General features: G+C 40.3%; 2 protein-coding genes across 10 annotated transcripts in view; both read right to left on the bottom strand.

The window, feature by feature from the left end:
- The window catches only part of TRPV3 (transient receptor potential cation channel subfamily V member 3), a 29,596-nt gene extending 28,327 nt beyond the window's left edge, over window positions 1-1,269 (bottom strand). The window contains exon 1 of the mRNA XM_030472835.1: window positions 1,061-1,269. Coding sequence (XP_030328695.1) covers window positions 1,061-1,095 — 35 coding nt within the window. The 5' untranslated portion in view covers window positions 1,096-1,269. The remainder of the gene's footprint in view (window positions 1-1,060) is intronic.
- Window positions 1,103-19,778, bottom strand: TRPV1 (transient receptor potential cation channel subfamily V member 1). Of its 9 annotated transcripts, none has more exons than XM_030472808.1 (19): window positions 18,211-19,778; window positions 16,408-17,306; window positions 14,802-15,117; window positions 14,108-14,274; window positions 13,656-13,808; window positions 13,122-13,262; window positions 12,343-12,641; window positions 11,551-11,727; window positions 11,182-11,346; window positions 10,805-10,900; window positions 10,122-10,192; window positions 9,360-9,525; window positions 8,553-8,619; window positions 7,814-8,130; window positions 7,198-7,325; window positions 6,831-6,946; window positions 6,120-6,276; window positions 4,673-4,941; window positions 1,104-1,175 (listed from the first exon to the last, which is right to left on the bottom strand). In XM_030472808.1, the coding sequence occupies exons 2-18, from the start codon at window positions 16,451-16,453 to the stop codon at window positions 4,752-4,754; spliced, it is 2,772 nt and encodes a 923-aa protein (XP_030328668.1). In that variant the 5' UTR covers window positions 16,454-17,306; window positions 18,211-19,778; the 3' UTR covers window positions 1,104-1,175; window positions 4,673-4,751. The 9 variants fall into 9 exon arrangements, with proteins under 9 accessions (XP_030328673.1, XP_030328668.1, XP_030328669.1 ...); XM_030472809.1 differs by having other exon boundaries at window positions 18,357-19,778; XM_030472810.1 differs by having other exon boundaries at window positions 1,105-1,175; window positions 16,408-16,438; window positions 17,111-19,778.
- Window positions 19,779-19,988: the final 210 nt, after the last annotated feature.

The raw sequence follows: 19,988 nt of genomic DNA, 5'->3' as shown, positions 1-19,988 counted from the left end.
CTGGGGAAATAAGTGAAGCAAAATTGCAGGTGAACATCTACCAGTTGAAATAAACCCTCAGATACTTTGGTTCCCCAAAATAAGAGAGCTAAAATCTGCTGCAGTCAGGATGGCACTAAAAGTATTTTCTTATGTGGGCTGAAGTTTGCAACTTCCAGTGTTTCCAAAAGGAGTTATTTGGGCAGACACACATCATATGTGCCCCATAGAAAGATCATCTTTTCAGGATACGTTTTTCCTGTTTCAATTTCAACACATTATTCTAATTAAAACCCATTTTATTGTGCAAATCATCACCTCTATTTGTCAATTTTCTGTTATTCAGTGCTTAGCAAAGATACAGCTAACTACTTCAATTTTTCCTCAAAAATAAGTCTCTTGAGAAACCTCTACCTATTTCCAGCCCTAAACTCCACTCTTCTGTACCTTTCTGGTAATGAGGGACATTGCCTTCCTTGTGTCTTCCTCTATGCCAATTAAACACTCTTGGCTTCTCCCCTCTGACTAACACAAACTGAGGACACAATCCCTTTTCTTTAGGTGGTTCATTATCCACATTCTCCTTTAGAATAAGAGGAACTGTCTGGGCTAAACCTACAATGTCAGCTTGGAAACAAATTACTTTGACTTAGTGACATAGCTTAAAACTGCTCTTACTGGCTGAGTGAGTAGGAGCCTTCCTTTCAGTTCCTGTAACTGGGAGTTGCTCTCGTCCGTGGAGTGGCCAGCTGACATGGCAATTCCAGGTGACAGGAGTTTTCATACCAATATTCTGGTGACTAAAATGTTGATTTTAAAGGCTGATTATAACAGTGTCCAAGAAGTACTGTCCTAGATGATGATGAAGTCTGAACCTCAGTGATTCTGCAAATATTCATGTCTCCTCATGTCCACCCATGGCCTGCCTATTGAAACAGGAAGTGTTACTAATAGTGATGTAACTCTGCCACAGTATCACAAACGCACCAGAAAGAGAGGAAGTCCAGTGAGGTCATTTGGTTGCTCTTCCTTCCCAGAGAAATAGGGTATTCTACACCATGTATTTTGAAGTGCTACGTACGGTTTAACATCTGATGTAGGAGAAATTTGGTCCATGTTTTCTTTGTGGAAACTATTCCAGAGTCAGGAGGAATCCCAGTCTGCACGGTGTGGGTGACACAAAGCGCCTCAGAGCCCTATAACCACATCAAGATGACCCAGTATGTTTATGTTGCATCTGGCAGCATCAATTAAGACCTCTTCCTCCCAGGCCCCAGTAAATCCATGCCTGCTGCCTAATGGAGCAAGGAAGATTTAGAAGTAGTATTCTTCACTGCAAGAGGATTCTCTTTAATGCACCAAAACATGCAGGCTGGTGTTAAATATCCCAGACTCCGGCTGACAGTGGGTTGCTCTGAACATCAACTTATCTGAGATTTTTAATGAACATGGATTTTTTTTTTGAGTTTGGAAGATTTAGTAGAACAGTTTGTTCAAAAAAACCCCACTGTATAAAGTTCCTATTGATGGGCTTCTGAAAACTTCAGCTATTGGAATCTGAGTCCACTGGCTTTATCCCTTAAGGCTATGGGGTTGGCAGGATCCTGTGTGTTTTGTAGCACAGCAGCACTTGCTGGGCACATGCCCTGTGGATTTTTGAGTACTGAGGACTCCAGCAAAGACACATGACTGAGTAATGTGCTAGCATGATATAGATGCCACAGAAGGGTGACAGGATTAGCTGGTATTTGACAAAGATAAATATGATTCTGCATAATGAATTTGATTAGAGGCAGCAAAGCAAGACAGTGGATCAGAGAGAGAAGGGCTTTCCTGGGACAAGTCAGTTATGGAGTACCTCACAGAGACTGGGCAGCATCCCTACACATGGCATGGGGGCCCTCTTGTGGGCCCTGGCGTCTTCATGGACCCCATTAAAAACTAGCAATGCGCTGCCTGAGAGGGGATTAATGTTAATGTTTAATTAGAAGGGCTATCCAGCTTCCAGTGCCCACAGTGGCAAAGGGCACAACAGGCACACAAAAACAACAGGCTCTGGAGCTCCAAGTTTTATCATGCAGGATGTGTATTTTTCTTAACTAATTCAGAAACTACTGGAGTTTGAAAGACATAACAGTTCAGTCTGCATGCCTGACTAGATAAGCTGCATCTCAGGTATGGCAACACTGTAAAATACTGAGATTGCATTTTGCTTTTCCATATGTTCATCAGTCAATTTTCAACTCCCAGTGAAGTGTAGCCCAACTCACCTTTGTCCAGCTCACATCTTCTTGCTGTCTCCCCTCCCACACACATTTGCAATCATTGCTAATTATGGTCATTACCCACAGACAGGAGGTGAGCACATCAACACCCTTCATTTCTTTTGCTTTTGTCCCACTGTGGTTATTGGGAGCTGCTGGATATATACATTGTCAAACCTGATCATCTCATATTAAGCACTTAGTGTGGACACAAATTAATGTGACTAATAACTGTGAGAGGACAAATTTTTACCACCTACAAGCCTCATGGAAACCACTGCTGTTTCTAACCGTGTTCAGTGTGAAATAATTATGCAAAATTCAAACTAAATGTCCCCAAGTGCTCAAGACATGGAATCTGCAAGATCATGCAAAATCTGTCTGCCAAAGTGAGCAGAACCTCAACAAAACAACCCAAGTAAAGATCATTTATAGCAAAGCCATGCTCCTCCTCAACCAGTGGAGGTGGCTAGCAGTAGGAATAGGAAGGTGCTGGTCCTAGAAAAGCTATTCTTAAAGCACAAATACTTCCTGACACGCCACTTCTCTTTCCTGGGGTTTAATTGCAGCCATCCACCGTGAGAGTGAGTCTTTGTGCTCTCTTCCCTTCAGAATAAGTACATCCCCCGCAGGCATTTTACCCAGTCTGCCTGAACAGAGACGCACCTTCATTTCCAAAGGCAACTCTATGCACCCAGGTGGAAGGAAGATGAAGGAAGTAAACTGTGGCCAACAGAGCCCTGATCGGCTGAGTCTGAATAAACGTATGCAACACCAGGTTGGAGTCACTGCCAAGCTTCACCTCCCCATCTGTAGGAAACAAATTTCTGCCCATCGCAGTAATTAAGTGATGATATAGCTGGAAATTGAGAGGTTAGTAATAACCCACTCTAGAAAAGTGGGATAATTTTGTTTGCTTCCCAGAAAAAGACTAAGGGACTTAAAAAAATGCAACCAAAAAACCCATCAGCACCACCCTATCCCACAAATACAGGCCATTTACATTTTTAACCACAGCATTGTACTGATGTATGTTTTCACTCTGAATTCCAGCATCTCTGGTTTTTATTAACAAGTCCCCTCCAGTCTTTGTAAACTTGTTGGAGCAGAAAGGGACAGGAAGGCAGAGGTCTATGTTCTGTTCAGGTTACCCAGGGCAGCTGATCTATCCTTCTGGATAGGCACTTGATGTAAATTAAGGTGGAATTTAAGCAATGGATTAAGTACCTACTCAACCTAATAATTATGGGAAATGGATCCCTCCCAGGGAATACAGAAATTTTATGAATGCTTTCCAGCTATGTCATGATCCTGGTGTGCTTTCAAGCATAGATTTGCCCTGGTTCACAAAGGCATAGAGACAATCAACTATGTTTTTCTGGTTGGCCCTTTTCTACACTTATTAGCTTTAATAGTAAGTTATTTCACTGTCTCAGCCTGTCTTGTCTGCTCAGCTGTACTGTTTTACACGTGGGCTGTCTCTTGCCATGTTCAGCATGGAGCATAATGAAGTCTTAAGTGCAAACTATAGAGACTCCTACCAGGTGTTTAGAGATACACCTTTGCAATGGTATGCCATTGAACACACCTACTTTAAACATCTTTTGTGGTTTCCCAGTCCAAGAAACAAAGCTTGTTGGGTTTAAATTCTGATTATTTGTTTTTCAAGCAATTCTTTAAATTCTTTAGGAAGTTTCTTTGGTTGTATTCTACAAACTCTATGAAAATAAAATTACGTTTGTCCTAAATGATGTTAACAAAAGAAACAAGTCCTCTAGATGGTGCTACTATTTCGAATAAAGCAGCTGGATGCTTGAAGGTTTTGTTGTAATATATTTCTGTGGTATCCTGTGAGAAAGGAGCACTGTGAAAAATCCTGGCACCAGTAAAAGAACTGATGTCGAACAACCCAAAACTTCATCTAACAAGCGTTAGCAGTGAAGGGCAGTCTGGATGTAAATATACTAATTGCTTCTCTTTAATAATGTGGATGTTTCAATATCTTACTAAATGCAGAAAAATTATAGGATGTATTGATGAAAATTATCTTTCAACGGTTGACTCAATTTTCTGTCTTTGATTTCCAGTCTTCCCGATAATTTGCAACTGACCCCTCCAGCATACGTACAACTCTTCAACTTCAATGACTCACATGAATGTTCTCTGACCACAGTCTTTGGATGTGGCACAAGCCACGCATGACAGTTTTCCCTGGCGAAAGCTGCGTGCTCTGGCTCGATTTCACAGAAGCACTTTAGCACAACTGTACTTCAAATACAGCCACAGAAACAGTGCACATGCTCGACCCGAAACATGGTTTAAAACCTTGATGGCTTACGGATATTTGTATATGCACGCTGTACTTGGGCAATAAAGGCTGCTAAGTGCTTTAGTGATACATAACAAGGAAAGAAGGTAAAACAATTTACCTTTTCTTGCTCTACACAGCTGCACAGATCCAGTACTGAAATATTGGGCCAGCTGTCTATAGGATGAATTTTCTGATCCTTAGTTCCGTCCTGGCCAGCCACTTTTCAAGAGGATGCCAAAGTTCCTCCTATTATTTCCTCTCTTTCCAGGGTTCCTATCTGTAGTTTTGGAACATCTGCCTATTTTCTCTCTCAGATATTGTTCCTGATTCTCTTTGTAATCCAGCCAGATGGATTTGCAGCACCAGATATCTTTCCCCGTGTGGTTGCTGTCAAAGTCAAGAACAAAAACTTTCCAAGATTATTATTGTTATGCATTATTATACATCTGACCTTTGAAATATATATTCTCTATAACCACTATCTCTTACTTTGTGCAAAGTTCATCTGTTACCTAAATAAATGTCAAATTTGGGATCTTGTTAAGCCTTCAGTCTCAGTAACAATAACTGTGAATTCTGGAGTTTACTCAGACAGTGTAAGAGAAACATTTATTTCATTGATTTTGACTAGTCAACCTTTAAAATTTCACAGAGTATATTTGTTCTTGTGTTATGAGAAAAGAATAACAACATCTCTAGATTATACATTGTTTTGTTTTCTTTCCCTGTGTCCCCATTTATTTATCTGCTTTCCAAGAAACATTCCTCATAGGAACGTATCTTTGGGCTCTTGGCGATTTTTACTGCTCTTTTATGCCTGCTTCTCCAGTTTTGTAATAGTTTGGTTTCTGAGGCTGCAAAGCCACCAAATTAGGGGCTGTAGCTGCTCACAAAAATACTTTTTAAAACAAGAAAGAGAATCAAAAAGCAGACAGAAAGTATGAAATCCACTCTGTTCATTGTTGAGTGATAACAATTTTTCTCTTTTTAGGTGCTTTTGTTATTTTCTGGTTATCAACAGAGTATCCAAAGCCCCTGACCACTTGCACCAACCTGCAAAACTTAGTGAAGATCTTGTTAGCTACCAACCAATGCAAATGTGAGCTCAGATCTCAGAAGTGAATGAGGGCACTTGCGAAGAGTAAAAGAAATGGATAAAGACCAGAAAAAAATCTGCACTAAAAAAGTGCACTTACAGACAGCTCTGAAGTGTGGGAAAGTCTCAATTTATTTATTTATAAAACAAAACAAAAAACTCCAAACAACTATGGCAACTGTTTCTAATACTTCACAGAGACCCTAGATGCAAGTATCTAGCCAATATAAACTAAGCAGTATAGATAGCTTCTTGCTCATTTATATTAAAAATAACCATGAAGGCATGAGCTTAAACAAGTAGTTTATTTAGCATACTTCATGAATCCTTGCACACTGTAATTTCCCCAATCCTCTACCTTTTTCCAAAAATCCCTGTTCTTGTGAAAGAAGTGAATTGTCCTGCTTGTGAGGACCAACACAGGCAACTACAATTAACCTTCTTAAAAATAAAATAAGATTAGACTGACTTTGGAAGTGACTCCTTCAACGTCTCAGAATATTCTGCCTCATCATAAGGTTCCAAAATAGGTTTTAATTTGACTTCTTCTGGTAGTTTTTGTGTCTCTTCTCTCCGGCTTCCATCTCTTAAAAGCGGAACCAGTGTTTTCCAGTTTTTCCCTGAAACTAAAAAGGAAAGGAATGGTTAATTTTTTACCCTCCACAGAAACAGAAGAAATTATGCAAGTGGTTTAAATAGGAAGAAGATGAAAGCAGCAGCAGGAAGAAAGGGTTTTGTGGTTTTCTTCCCCATACTGTTCCATGAGCTTTCCATATTTCAGCTGGTAAACACCAGCAGAGACCATACAGTTAAATTTTTCTCTGCTGGATGCTGAGCTCCCAAACTATGGGGTTTGGGGTCTCTGAAGTACCTTCCTGGCTATCTGGCTGCTATTCTACACTGTTCCATCTCCTCCGGATTTACACACATTATCTACCTCATAAAAATCTACAATCAGAATGACAAATCTATGGGGCTTCTATTCCAGTGAGTAAAACTGTTATGTGAATAATAAGCCCACTTAATCCTTTACATTTTGTGCTGATTGAAAATGCCATTAACTTGGCTACTGCCATTATCATTAAGTGCATAAAATTGACTGCCCTCTAACAATTAATTGATGCTGCTTCTACTACCAATGTCAAACCCGTACTAGGACTTAGGTTCCCGAAACCCTCACCTCTGCCAGGCTTAACAGAGTAACTGGGATTTCGTTTGAGGTCCCCAAAGCACCCAGGGTCTTCATTGATTATGCCCAGATTAGTATTCCACGTGGACCAGTTAACTTCATCAACCCTAGGGAGAGAACACAAAACCAAGATATATTCTAAGGACCACCAGACAACTCCAGAATGAGTTTATATCACAAACTGCCACCTCTCAAGCCTCAGATCTGACCCAGAAAACAGATTAAACTGACTACAGTAGACAGTGTCAGTGCACTACTTCTCAGAGCGCTCCATGGGGAAAATTCTGCTTCCCATTACCAAATACCTTTTTGCTATTTGTCTATAAAAGATTGTTTATTTGACATACAAACAGGTTACCTAAAGCACCATCTGTAATCATCTTGGCCATCAGGTGTGACCCCCACCAAGACTTGCTTCCCAGACCGGAACGAGCGCCTCACACAGTTCAAGTAGCTGTTCTCAATATCCAAGATTGTGATGGCTCTCTACAAGTAAAAGAAAACAAACCACTAAGAGGCTGCTGTTTCAAAGTCCCTCTGTTACTATGTCATTAAAAATGCGGAATTACTACCCTGTGATTAGAACTATTAAGTTCCTTTCTCACCTCAAACAAAAACTGATATGCCTTTGAGGTTCTGGTAAAGATTGTTTTTCCCTTTGCGTAATCCCTGTTTCCATAGTCTGATAAGGATTTTCCATTATTAAAAGCTCAAATAATTTTGTCTAATTACAAAAGTACTTATTTCCTTAAATTCTGAACATCTCTGGAACACTGGAAACATCTGCTCAGGCAAAGCATCAAATATGCATGGAAAATGAACCAATATACTTTTTTAGGAACTGTTCACGGGAATCAGAAAGCAGCAGTGACCTGATATTTAAATACTTGTCAGTTCCTAAAGATTCTTTCTAAAATTTCTTTTGATTCCCCATACCCTCTTTCTTGGATAACAGCCTCACAGAACCAATGTACCTGGAGTTTCCAGATGCTCTTGCTCTCCTGTGCAATTTTGCTCACAGTTTCCCCCATCAGTGCAATAAGCATGTTGAGCAGGAGGATGTATGTAAGGATGACATAAAGAACCAAAAGGATGACAAACACTGACTTGAACCTGTAGTTCTCTGTGAACTCCAGGTCCCCCATCCCAATAGTGAACTTGAAGAGCTCCAAGCAGGTATAATACAGACTGTTGTAGGATGTGCGGCCTCGTTTCACCTGGCAACATCGGGAATATTCAGAGCTATTTGTGTCTTGCCCCTCGTTGTCATCTTCAATTAAAGTCACCACAGCTGTTGCAAAAGAGGAATCACATATGCAGGATGAAAATACAATTTGGAATCATAATTCCATCGCAAGCAATGAAAGTGAGGATAAACATAAGACATGTTATCTTCATGGTGTGTCGTCCCCAGAGAAACTGCTCTACAAAATATTTGCCAGAACTGACACCCTCTCAGAAGGTGTTGTCTCAGTTTTAACTATATAAAACAGGATGACTGTTTTTCCTTCAGCTTTGAAAAGCAGTTTGAGACCCAGGGATGAAAAGCTGACTGAAACTACTACAGATAATTGTTATTCTGAAGAGATATTTTTCCTGTAATCAGGTTAATTTGTTAGTTTTAGTTGGAAACAGAAATTCAAAGCCACTTCAAAAATAAAATATTTTGAGATTCTTTAAGATAAGGAAAAGTAACTCCAAGTATGACCTTACCTGTAGAAAATCCCAAGAGGAATACTAGATAGACAAACATGAAGCGACATAAGTCTCTAAGGATCATCTATAAGATGGAAAAAGAGTATTTTTATATTGTTAAAACTTGAATATAAACTACAAAAAAAAAAAATAGTAGAAAATACTGCTTCAGCTCAAGAAGGCATTTGCTGTGAGTGGCTGTTCATGCACCGAACAGTTGTTTATCCTGCTGAGATAACTGAACTTTAATACAGAAAACATTTTTCTCTGTTATTCGTGCAAGAGTTTACACACATATGCAAGACATACGCATGCCAATAATTTCATCTTTGTGAGGATAAACCACATTAAGACAATTTCATCTTTCTTCCCCTCTTGGGCTAGCTGTCTACATCATACATAGAGGTTTATTAGCCAACTACTGCCTCTTAGCTAATTGCTCTGTTTGGTAACATTTAAGCTATACCTAAAGAAATTTCCAGCTGGTAGAAAGCTGTGTCATTTCCCACCAGATCAATCTGCACTGTTCTCAGTCTACTTTAATCCATTCCTATCCAAATGTAGTTATTTTGAAGCATGGGGGGTAATATTAATAATTACTACAAAATACATGGATGAGGAACAGGAGATTTTTCTACATAAAACCGTATAATTTCATTCAGAAAATAATGACCAAGTGCAGTAGTGATATGCAGAGTGATATGAGATTTCCCAGTGGCATCACGGATGTAGATATGGCAACTTCTCTCCTGGAAATAGGGCTGTTGGCAGCAGTGTCCTAATCTGATCACTCTGCTGGCCTCATCACCCACTCACTGGACTAACCTTGGCAATCATGACAGAGTAAATGCCCATCTGCTGGAAGCCACGGGTGTAGTACAGCATGTTAGCCCAGCCCAGCGCCAAGGAGAAGACCATAGAAGCCACGTACAGTTCCTGGCCACAGAAGTATAGCACCACAGAGCTCAGAAGGAGCAAGGAGTGAACAAAGCTGAAAGAAAAGCATGGTCTGAATGCGTGAGGTAATACAGCAGAATGAAGGAACCTTGGAAGACATTTCCTCTCTTCCCTTCCTCTTTCCCTTCTCAAACTCTACAATTCCTCTTGCAAACTACTCAGTTTGACCACATACAAATTCCTGTAGTCTCATCCCTGCTCTTCCTTGTTACTGGAGGGAAGAAAAACCCTTGAAAACACCAATTTCTTCAGCACTCCCACTCTTTCCACAGACCCATGAAATTGCCCTGTTTAATTGCACTCCAGCTGGCAGGAGAAATGGCCCAGCTCCCTTTAGGAACAGGAGGATTTCTGCACATCCAATGCATACACTTGATTACAAGTCCAACTTGGAGATCTATTCCTAACTCTGCTGCATGACACAGTCACTGAACTTTAGACACTTCATTTGTTTTACCTCCAAATGAGGTACTGATCCAGACCTGCTTGTTCCAAGTGCTATGATATCGACTGGCAACTATTTTGTAAGGACTCAGGAAACTAGAGCAAAGCATCTACCAGTCACAAATGGCTTCAGCCAAAGCTACAGAGCTCACACACTGAAATGCAATCAAAGATACCGGAGCTTACAAAAGAACCTCACTGTAGCTGTCAACTATCAGTGTCTTGAATGACGGGCGCCTCTGCACGAAATACTGTATCTGGAAAGAAAAAAAATGGGAATGAAGGCCAGGTTTGCAACCATGGAGGGATTAAGTATCCCATGTGAATGCATCAACTAAGCACTGATAGTGCTTAGTTGATCAGGAAGCTGGTACCCATCAAGCATCTCCCAAAATAGCTCAAAACCAACACTGGCACAAGATCTAGGGAGGACTCTTCCAGTGACACGTGATTTCTTTTTCATCTGGCATCTCTTGAAGACAACAACCTATTCAGTCACTGGCCTGAGTTTGTGTTTTACTGTACACTCTCCATTGGCTGCCAAGAGGAAGCAGGGGGACTTTAAGCTAGACAGGTGATCTTTAATAGAGGCCTGGCTATTTGCAACATCCCATTCTTAAGCCTTGGCTAGGCTAATTACCGAGATTCTCATTGGCTTCTAAGGATAGGGGTTTTTTATACAAAAGATAAAACTGAACCTTAGCTCATTAGTCACCAGAGAACTCCTAATCAGGCCAAGAAAAAAAGATTTGTAGCTCTCACTACAACAAGGATCATTGTAGTAGCCAATGCTAATGAATAGGAAAGGCGCATTTGATTCTCTCCTGCACCAACCCAAACAGCAGAAGGAAAAGTTTCAAATATCTTACCCCTCTGAAAAAAAAATAGAGACCTCCCAGTACACTCAAGATCTCTCCAGTCACTCGAAAGTATTCCCCAGTGCTGTGACCAAATGTGAAGGGCGGCTGTATAAGACAGAATGATAGATATGTTCAGCAGAACTGGAGATAGGAAAAATCTGGCCTTGCCAGCAGCTGAAAACAACTCTATTTCTGAGGGAACACATTCATTTTCTGAATATGTTGCAGCAAGGGGGTAAGACTGGGAAGCCAGCAGGGTCAAAACCTCCCTCCTACCCTCAGGAAAGAGGAAAATCCTGATGTTAGGAGCACACATTCAAGTGGGAGGCAGATCTGGGATAACATGCACTGGGTGGTTCCCCTGATACATGTCAAGAGTGACATACCTTCTCCTTCTTCTCTACAGGTCTGTAGTAAGCTGCTGCAGTGAGGATGATGATGTGCATAGTATAGACAAAGAAGTTGAAGTAAAATAAGTGTTTGACAAACCGGTCCCACTTGTCTTGTAGCAGCCTGTTAAGGGGTTCCACCAGCAGCATCTCATGACGGTTCTGAGTGGAGGGAAAAAGAGAAGAATCTTGATGGGACCAGTACACAGCAGGCTCTGGAAACAGCAAATGATATTCATCTTCAGCAAATGTTCCCTCTAGTGCTTTTAAACTCAGGAGGGAAGATTGCTGTTTTATAGAATTTAAGCAAAAGAGCTGGAGCTCTTCGCCAACAGTGAATAAAATGCCAAGGAGGTGCATACTCACTGGGGTTTCACTGCTGTAGGCAATAATCTCAAGCACTGAATTTTTCTCACATGTGTCTATACAGGACAGGTCATAAAGGGATGAGTGGACAGGTCCATAAGCCCATTCAGTGAACTTCCTAGACAAGTGTCTGCACTCAGGATCTTTGATCTCTCGTCTGAGGATGTAAGCGAAAATCTAATTGCAAAAGAACATAACCAACATTTCAGTGCTAATGGACTTCTAGTTCCTCAGTATCTCCACAAACAGGATGGCTAATTTCTCCCTAGATTAACTGTGCTGAAGTCAAACCACTGGAACACTGCGGAGATCAAAGTCTGAAGTAAACACTTAATTTTCTGACTGGATGCTGGAAGATGAGAAATACAAATACCACCTACAACTTCGCCACGACCTCTTTCAAAACTGCAAGAGAAAAGCAGAGATGTATGTTACAGATCTCTGAGCATGCAGTCATTTTGAATGAGGACTGCCAAAAGATGAGTTGTATCTGCCAGTCAAAAGTACAAGGCCTTTAGTGGTTCAGATGATAGCAGAGACCCACTTTCTGTTTCCACTTGGGCTGCTTGCATATCAGTGGTGTATGAGTAACGCTAGCTGGGCACAGACACACGCACTTTGTAGCCTTTAAGGACTACACAGTTTTGCATGTTAAACTGCAGCATTGGTTCCTCTTAACGAAAAGGCCCTAACAATAAGCAGTGATAAAATCTGTCCTGCGTAACTATTTTGCATGTACTCTGTATAACTTGATACAGCAATGAGACAGTTAAAACACATCTGCTCACCTACCCCTATCTTCCCTGTTTTGGCTGCCAGAGTTAATGGAGTGAGCCCTTTCTTGTTGGTGAGTTCTTCTAGCTTCAGGATTGGATTAATTTTGGCACCAAGGATCAATATGTTATTGTACATCTTGGTAACAAACTTGGTATTATCCTTAGTATTATCTGCAATCTCCACCAGCGTGTGCAGGACCATGTTGCCCATGGAGTCCTCAGCAGCGATGTTGGCGGCCTGATAGGGGTTCTCAAGGAGGAATTTCACAATGCAGAGCTGGTTGGTGCAGGCAGCCAGGGATAGAGGCAGCTCCCCTGTGGGCAAGCAATGGGAATGAGTTATCAGAAAGCCCACTATTACACATACATAAACAGAAAGATCATGTTGTTTTCATCTTTCACTGTGAGGTCAATTTCTCTGTATAACAACTATCACCAATTCTTGTGACAGTTGTTAGAATCACATTTGCTCTGGTTTAACTGCATCACAGAAACATGGCTCCTTAAAAACGCACTGGAAGGACAGCTGGCAGAAGGTTACAACCTTTCAAAGGATACAGTGGCCAGAAAACAAAGGGATGCAGACACCAAGCTCACACTGAACACCACCAACTACCAACTGTGCTTCCTTATAAACTCAGCCTTTGGGAGGTAATATTTGAACTAAGTGGTGAAACAGCCCATCTGGTACTTCTGAGCCTCCAGTCCCACATAAACAGGATTATTTAACAGCTTGCATTTGGGATTATTGATTGAGTTATCCTAGCATTAAGCCCATACTGTGCTCACCCCTACCAAAATAAAAGCCAGGTTTCCCTTTGATTTTCCTGAAGAACTCCCCACAGGCTCTTGCATGAACATCTGCTCCATTCTGGACCAAGAGCTTCACCAGGTACATGTTCCTTCTCTCAATGGCGATGTGAAGTGCAGTCTGGCCTACAGAGACATTCATTAGATGAAATCTTCAACATTGAATACAGACGGAGAGCTTTCAGGCACGAAAATTTGTTCGGCTCCATGTTACATGGTGGAACTGAAAGCTTTGCAGAATAAAAAGCTCTGTAATTGAACAAAAAATGATGGCACAGAGAGCAAATGCAAGTCCCCCGAGCTTGCTATTAAATCACTGTATATAAAAATGGCAGAATATTGCACCTCACAAAACAGTGCCCTAGAATGAATGCACTGATTGTTAATCATATACTGGAACTTTGGGGTGCTGCATCCACAGGCTTAAGGCCTCATGCAGAAGGCTGTTTGAAAACACTGCCTAACCCTGTCTTCAGACTTAGCACCAAGAGTATTCACTGTAGCAGCCGTTTCTCTTACCCTTGTAGTAGTTGTCCGTATACTCTGCATTAACAAACTCTTTCAGAGTTCCAGTTTTCTTTGCAATATCCAGCAGCAAGGGAATGGTGTCATTTTTCCCATCATGAAGATTCAGCATGGCTTTCAGTAAACAGGTTTTCCCAGTTTCTGGCTCTATGACACAAAAAAATTGCAGCTATATAGAAGTGATTACAAACCTACCATCTACTCCTGGGCATGCAGGAATTAACAAGCTTCTCTTCAAAAGCTTATACAGGGTTTGACAGAAAATGCAACTTTTCTGAATTCTCCTGTAACCTTACAATCAATGTGTTGCCCAATCAATAAGGAAGCACTGGCTATTAGAGGACCTCCTGCAGACACTGAACATGATTATGGTTTTTTATTTTCATCTCAGGAGCACTGCTGGAAGAAAAAGAGAGCAACTTAAGGTATGTGAAATTAAAGGGTACCTTTGAACTCATCATCTGTGAGATGCTTCAAGGTTCTATTAAGGTAGAGTAGCAGATCATCCAGGTCCCTTGTGTTGCCTTGGGCTACAGCATCAAAGATCCTTCTGCGGTCATAAAATTTGAAAGCCTTTTCTGAGCAGCCTGTGATGGAATCTATAGATAGGAGCCTAAAAAGGGAGAATTTCAGTTACTGAAAGTCAGATATTTAGCAGACTTTTTATAAACTACCAGAATACTATTTTTCATTTGCTTGTGTGAAGCAGTAAGCGCTACAGATGGATCTGCAAAGTCTGCGAGGTCAACAAAGTCTGCAAGCAATTTATGTATCTGTTGCTGAAAAGTTGAGAACAAGGCTTAAAAGAGGTATTGAAGTATGACAGCCTAACTGCAGGCCTGGGAGCCAGGCAAGCCTACATTATCATTCTGAACCATGTCCATTCACTAAACAGTCTCAGTCAGGTGAATTAAGGTCTGCTGCTAATTTTGGGCAAAATATCCACGGACTGCATTTTCAGAGACGCCAAGAAACAACAGCTATTGTCACTTTCAGATGCAACACTCCTTATTTTGGCATAGAAAACAGTGAAATTGAAAAAATGGGCACATTCATGGAGAGAACAAATGCTGCTCTAAGAAACACATTCTGCAGCTGTCAAACCATTCATTATAACCAAATTTTACAAGGCGAACTTACTTGTGAAGTTTCCCCCTTTCCGAATTGGCTTGAAATTTGATGACAGAAGGTGCCAACAGGTGATCCATCTGGTACAAGGAGTCCATGGGAGCCATGTCCTTGTCACTATCCCCCATCACAAACCTCCCACGTCTTGCAAAGATGTTGCTTTTGGGTGGCTGCACCTTGGTGTTTAGTGTACCTTGGAGGCTGTCAGGCATTTCCACTGCGGAGTCCTCCCCATCCGTGTGTTCATCTGTCGCTTCAGATTCCTCCATGTCAGAACTGCCAAATTTCTTCATCTTCGCAAGAACAGAAGACATGATGAGCAAGCAGTCTGTGGGGAATGACACAAACACTTCACGTCAGCACTTCACAGAGCTATGAGTCCCCCTTTTGCCTAGGAGTACTCTCCAGAAACAGCAGGGAACGGATTGGTTACTCTCATCTTAGAAGTGAGACAGATGGACACATATTCACTAGAGAGCTGAAACAGTTTAGTAGGTCATTATCTCCATGCTGTTTGTTACTATCCCCACTGCCTTTACCTATTTCAGAATGGAGAAAGCAAGCCGGAGTGTCCCAGATCTTGCCAGCAATCCCACTGCAGACCTGACTATTTCTGTCTAAAACTAGTGCCTCATCCCCCTCCAATCACTGTTAAAGCCTGAACAATCTTTGCTTTTCTTCTGTACTTTCTGCTTCGTGCTACAATATATTCTCAGGATTTTATCAGGCATGTGAAAAAAGCCAGCTTGTGCCATAACAGCAGCTCAGTGATGCTGAGCACAGAGGGCTTCCTGCATATCGGAAAATTCCCACTTAATGGCTTCACCAGAACAACAGCAGTGCCCAACGAAAATTGGAGCATGCGATTATTGAGAGATGAGTGTCACCTCAAACATGAGACACAAAGGCAAAGGTTACCACAGATAACAGATGACTGCAAAACCACATGTCTGATCTTGTCTGGTTTACAACCACAAAGAATTTGACACAAGTTAACAAATATACTATGCTGAAAGTAGAGCAGGCTTTTCCTGCTATCTTATCAAACTGTTTTAATCAGACAGATGTTGGTCTCTATGCCACTGAATGCAAAATATTCTGGAACTCCAATAGTGGGGACAGGAATGCATCATATTTGAATTAATTTTAGAGCGCTCTGATCTTAGCCTTGGAAACATACTCTGAACTCCTAGGTTGCTTGGAAATGTTACAGTATTGAGCACAGGAATGTTACAAAATCTTTAAGAAGCCTTCAATCGTAAACCAAATTACAGTAGTCACTAATCGTATCTGTATATTCAGTGTGAAGACAACATCATAAACACACATCAAGGTTGTTTCTTGTCACAAAAATACTCTGAGGGTTTGTCTGCAAACCTACACTATAGATTAAAGCTGGATTTTCACTTCCATAAGACTAATTAATATTTACGGTAAGGGTCACTTACGTTTTTCTGTGCAAGCAGGACAGGAAAGCAACTTTTGTCAGGCATTTGCATTTTCTACAATTTTGTACAACACATGTAAAGAAAACATGAATTTGCAAACTTGCACATTTAGGGTTGCTGGAAGCACCACAGTGTAGTACAGATAAAATGCTAATATCCTCTGTGCTCACCTTTCAGGTTCCTTGTGTCCTTAGAATCGCTCTGAAAGAATAACATAATATCTTATTAGCTTAATTGTTCTATAAATAAGAAATCATATATAGAAAAATATTTCCATTTGGAATATGATACTAAAACTACAGAAGAACAATTACTGCAGTGAAAAAGTTATAGTTTTATAAAAAATACACTGAGAATACAGCCATGTATAATTTTAATTATTTGTCTTATTTAAATGAATATGGATTGAGCCAAAACCATCAGCGCGATGGCTATGGAAAATGGAATCACTTGTTTTCTACTGAATAGGTGCAATATTAAAATCCACAGAAGAGGTTCAATCCTGTCTCCCTGGCAATTTGCTCAAACCTAGGTTAGTCATTATATGTGCTTTCATCTCTCAACCCTGTTGGTAATGTCTTTGATAATAAAGACAAAGCTGCATTTCCTCAGGAGTATCAATTTACAAGGGAAATAACCTTCACAACTCTGTGGAAGGAATCTTAAAAAACCCAAATTATAATTACAAAGCCTAAAAAATTCATAACCTACCTGAACTCTTTGAATCCTGGGTGCACTGAAGTTCAATACAATAAATGATACAAGGAAATACTTAGGACAGAGTGTCTAACCACATCACAACTTACAATAAATAATAAAGAGACTTTACAAACAGCTAAAGCTGTGCTGTTCAAATATACATGCAGAACTTACAAATACTGCAAAAAATCCTGTCTTCTGAAAAATAGTCCAGTCTCAGTAAGCACCCTCTGATCTACAGAAATTTGGTGCCAGATATTCCTCCTCCAAGGTGCCTGGACTGAAAAGCCCTCAGAGTTTGCTTCTCCACTTCATTTGTTTGCAAAAGTGTTCTATGTGTCTGAGGATTTTTAGAATCAAGGGAAGTTCACTAGAACAGAGAATAGAGTAATAAGTTCATTAAGAAGAATTCTGGAACCAGAAGCATCAGTGGCTTTTATTCCCAGGAGTTTAGCAAAGCTCTTTACAAGAATTGCAGTAAGTAGCTGTTGTTTTTTCCTCCCCTTTAATTGCATTTAGTAATGGATACTCTTCTCCAGATCTCCTCTTCAGAAATACACTCAAGCTTGCAAAAAAATCCCAAACCACCAGACAGCAATTGTCTCCGTGGGTCACAGTTTCAATTCAATTTACAAAACCGTGTAACACACACCACAGCTCTTCTCTGAGATCGGTCATCTTTCTGGACACCTTTCTTGGGTGTCAAGCCCCACCAAGTATTTTAAAGATAAGCTGATTCTGAACAGAGCTGAGGAAGACAGAAAGTCCTAAGGCCATTTTATCATTCCATATTCCTAATACTTTTTAATTTTTAGATATATATATATATATATGTAACAGCTTCTAAATATTAATGTCATTAGCAAAACAAGAATCCGTATCTAATCCAGGACGGATCTAACACCCTTAAAAATGAAGAGCTATGTCATACATTGTTAAATATATGATTTGTATAAGAACCTTCTGCCAAAAACTAGTCTACAGAAATAGGTTTTCCAGCAGGCTGAGCTCTAGGCTGTAGCTGTTAGACTAGAAGTAACCTTCAAACCTCCAGCTCCTAACATTTCAAGTTCAAATATGAAATTATTCAGTGAAATTATGCAGTTTATGTTTTGCAAAAGGTAACTATCTTTTTAGTCTTACCATCTATCTATATAAAAGAATAACATATTTGTCTATTTAATAGCAAACTAATTATATGACATAAAACACCCTACGGCATTGTACTCTGAAGAAATAAAATGCCTATTTATTAATGCATAAGTACAGATTACCAAAAAGGCAGGTTGTTAGCTGGTGTTCCTGGAGCTTTGCTGAGCAGAGCATCTCATTCAACATTATTACTATTAACTCGTTCACCATTTCCAAAGCAGAGACTTGGTAGGAAAGCTATAAAGGATCAGTGGAGAGTGTCCCTTACTCAGTCTCCAGCTTCCTCCTCATCCCTTTTGCTAAATGCTTCTTCTCTCTCTTCCCATTCCAGGCATCAGTCCCTTTCAGTCTTCCTTTGCTGTGTTGTACACACTTCAGGAGGTTTCTGATATGTTTGATGCCTCCTTCATCAGCCTTCTTGACCTGTATTTCCTGTGAAGATGTTATTTCCTTCTTACCAGCAGCACTCTATTGCTTTTTGCAACAGTTGTTGGGACATATCATATTCCATCTCAGCAGGGACCTGGTTTAAATACGTAAACTCATGAGGAGATGTGGATGCTTATCAAAATAGGCCAGTTAGGAACAAGAAGGAACTTACTTTTCTTCTTGGGCCTGCATTCAACCTGCTGCACAGGCTTTGTGCAACTTCTGTGCTTGAGAATGATTTTACCAACTAAGAGCCCTCTCCAACACTGTAAATGGAAAAACATCAGCAGATGTGCTAAAGTTCTTAAAGACATATCTGAAGCCAGCCTGCAGGCCTACAGAGATAGTCTTGCCTTCACTAATAGAACTTAAAACCAGACCACAATTTTACCAGCTTCTGGAAACAAATACTTGATTTCATGGTTAACAGCATGCTGGAATAGTATTATCAGCTCTTTCCAGTTATCCAATAAAATTGAAAGCACATCTGCTGATACAAAAATACTTTATAACAACATAAAAAGGAAAACAACATGTAAGTAATTCAGACTTTCTACAAAACCTTTAATCTAGCCTACACTTCCTCTGTAATTCCTATGTATGCTGATAGTTCCCTAAACACAGCTTCAAATAGATGCATGGAGAGAGGGTGGAGGGAGATAGAAATTAATCCATCTCTACAATTTAGATCTCAGAACAGCATCCTCACTACAAAAGTGAGTCACCCCAATGTTGCTAATGTGTAAGACAGGAATACACATCCATATTTCAGTCAAAATACATGCTTCTACATAATGAAACTGTATCTAGATACCACAAAACTATCTTACTTGCTTCCCAATCTCATTTGAGCAAAAGGGTGTACATCCGTCTTGATTTAGACAGAAAAAGTGTATGTTTTCATGTTAAAATAAAGCGTAGGGGGAGAAATAAGTTTTAAGAGCATAACACAGGGGATAAAAATTTGGACATTTTAAGGGAATCCACATGAACAATACTTGACATTAAAAAGAGATAAGAGTCCAACTTGGCAGCTGCTGTATTAAAGCTCATTACTCTGATTGTTGTATTACACCTTTTACAGAGACATGAGAAAACTGGCATTTGTTCATGCAACAGCCACCAAACTTCCCAAACAAGGCTGACATCTAGTATGCTGCCTATACCTATGTATACTGTGAGACAGCTTAAGGACAAGAAATCTCTAATGAAAGCACCAGACTAACTACACATCTTAGCTACAGACTTAGTCTGTAGCTACTCATCTCTCCTAGTCTTTCTAAACCTATTTCCTACCAGGAAAACGAGCCTCACATTAAGTATCATTTTATGCAGAAAGTTAATAGATCTTTCCTAGTCACTCAGTCAAATTTAATGTGGCAATTACTTCTCATTTCACAAATGGGAATGACAGAGCAATAAAATGTGTACACCCAGAAGCAGACATTAAATGCAGGTTGGGGGTTTTTTC

The sequence above is a fragment of the Strigops habroptila genome (genome assembly GCF_004027225.2).
Source record: "Strigops habroptila isolate Jane chromosome 13 unlocalized genomic scaffold, bStrHab1.2.pri S16, whole genome shotgun sequence".
Lineage (NCBI taxonomy): Eukaryota > Metazoa > Chordata > Aves > Psittaciformes > Psittacidae > Strigops > Strigops habroptila.
Note: the sequence above shows the minus strand (reverse complement) of the source record. Positions and strands in the feature narration are given on the sequence as shown.

Bases quoted from the DNA above. Each gene is read 5' to 3' on its own strand.
- TRPV1 (XM_030472808.1), bottom strand. From the start codon at position 16,453: ATGTTATTCTTTCAGAGCGATTCTAAGGACACAAGGAACCTGAAAG. The intron at 11,347-11,550 runs GTGAGTATGCAC...CCCTCCACTCAG, and splicing joins CCTACAGCAGTGAAACCCCA to AACCGTCATGAGATGCTGCT. The intron at 8,131-8,552 runs GTAAGGTCATAC...CTTTTGCAACAG, and splicing joins CCTCTTGGGATTTTCTACAG to CTGTGGTGACTTTAATTGAA.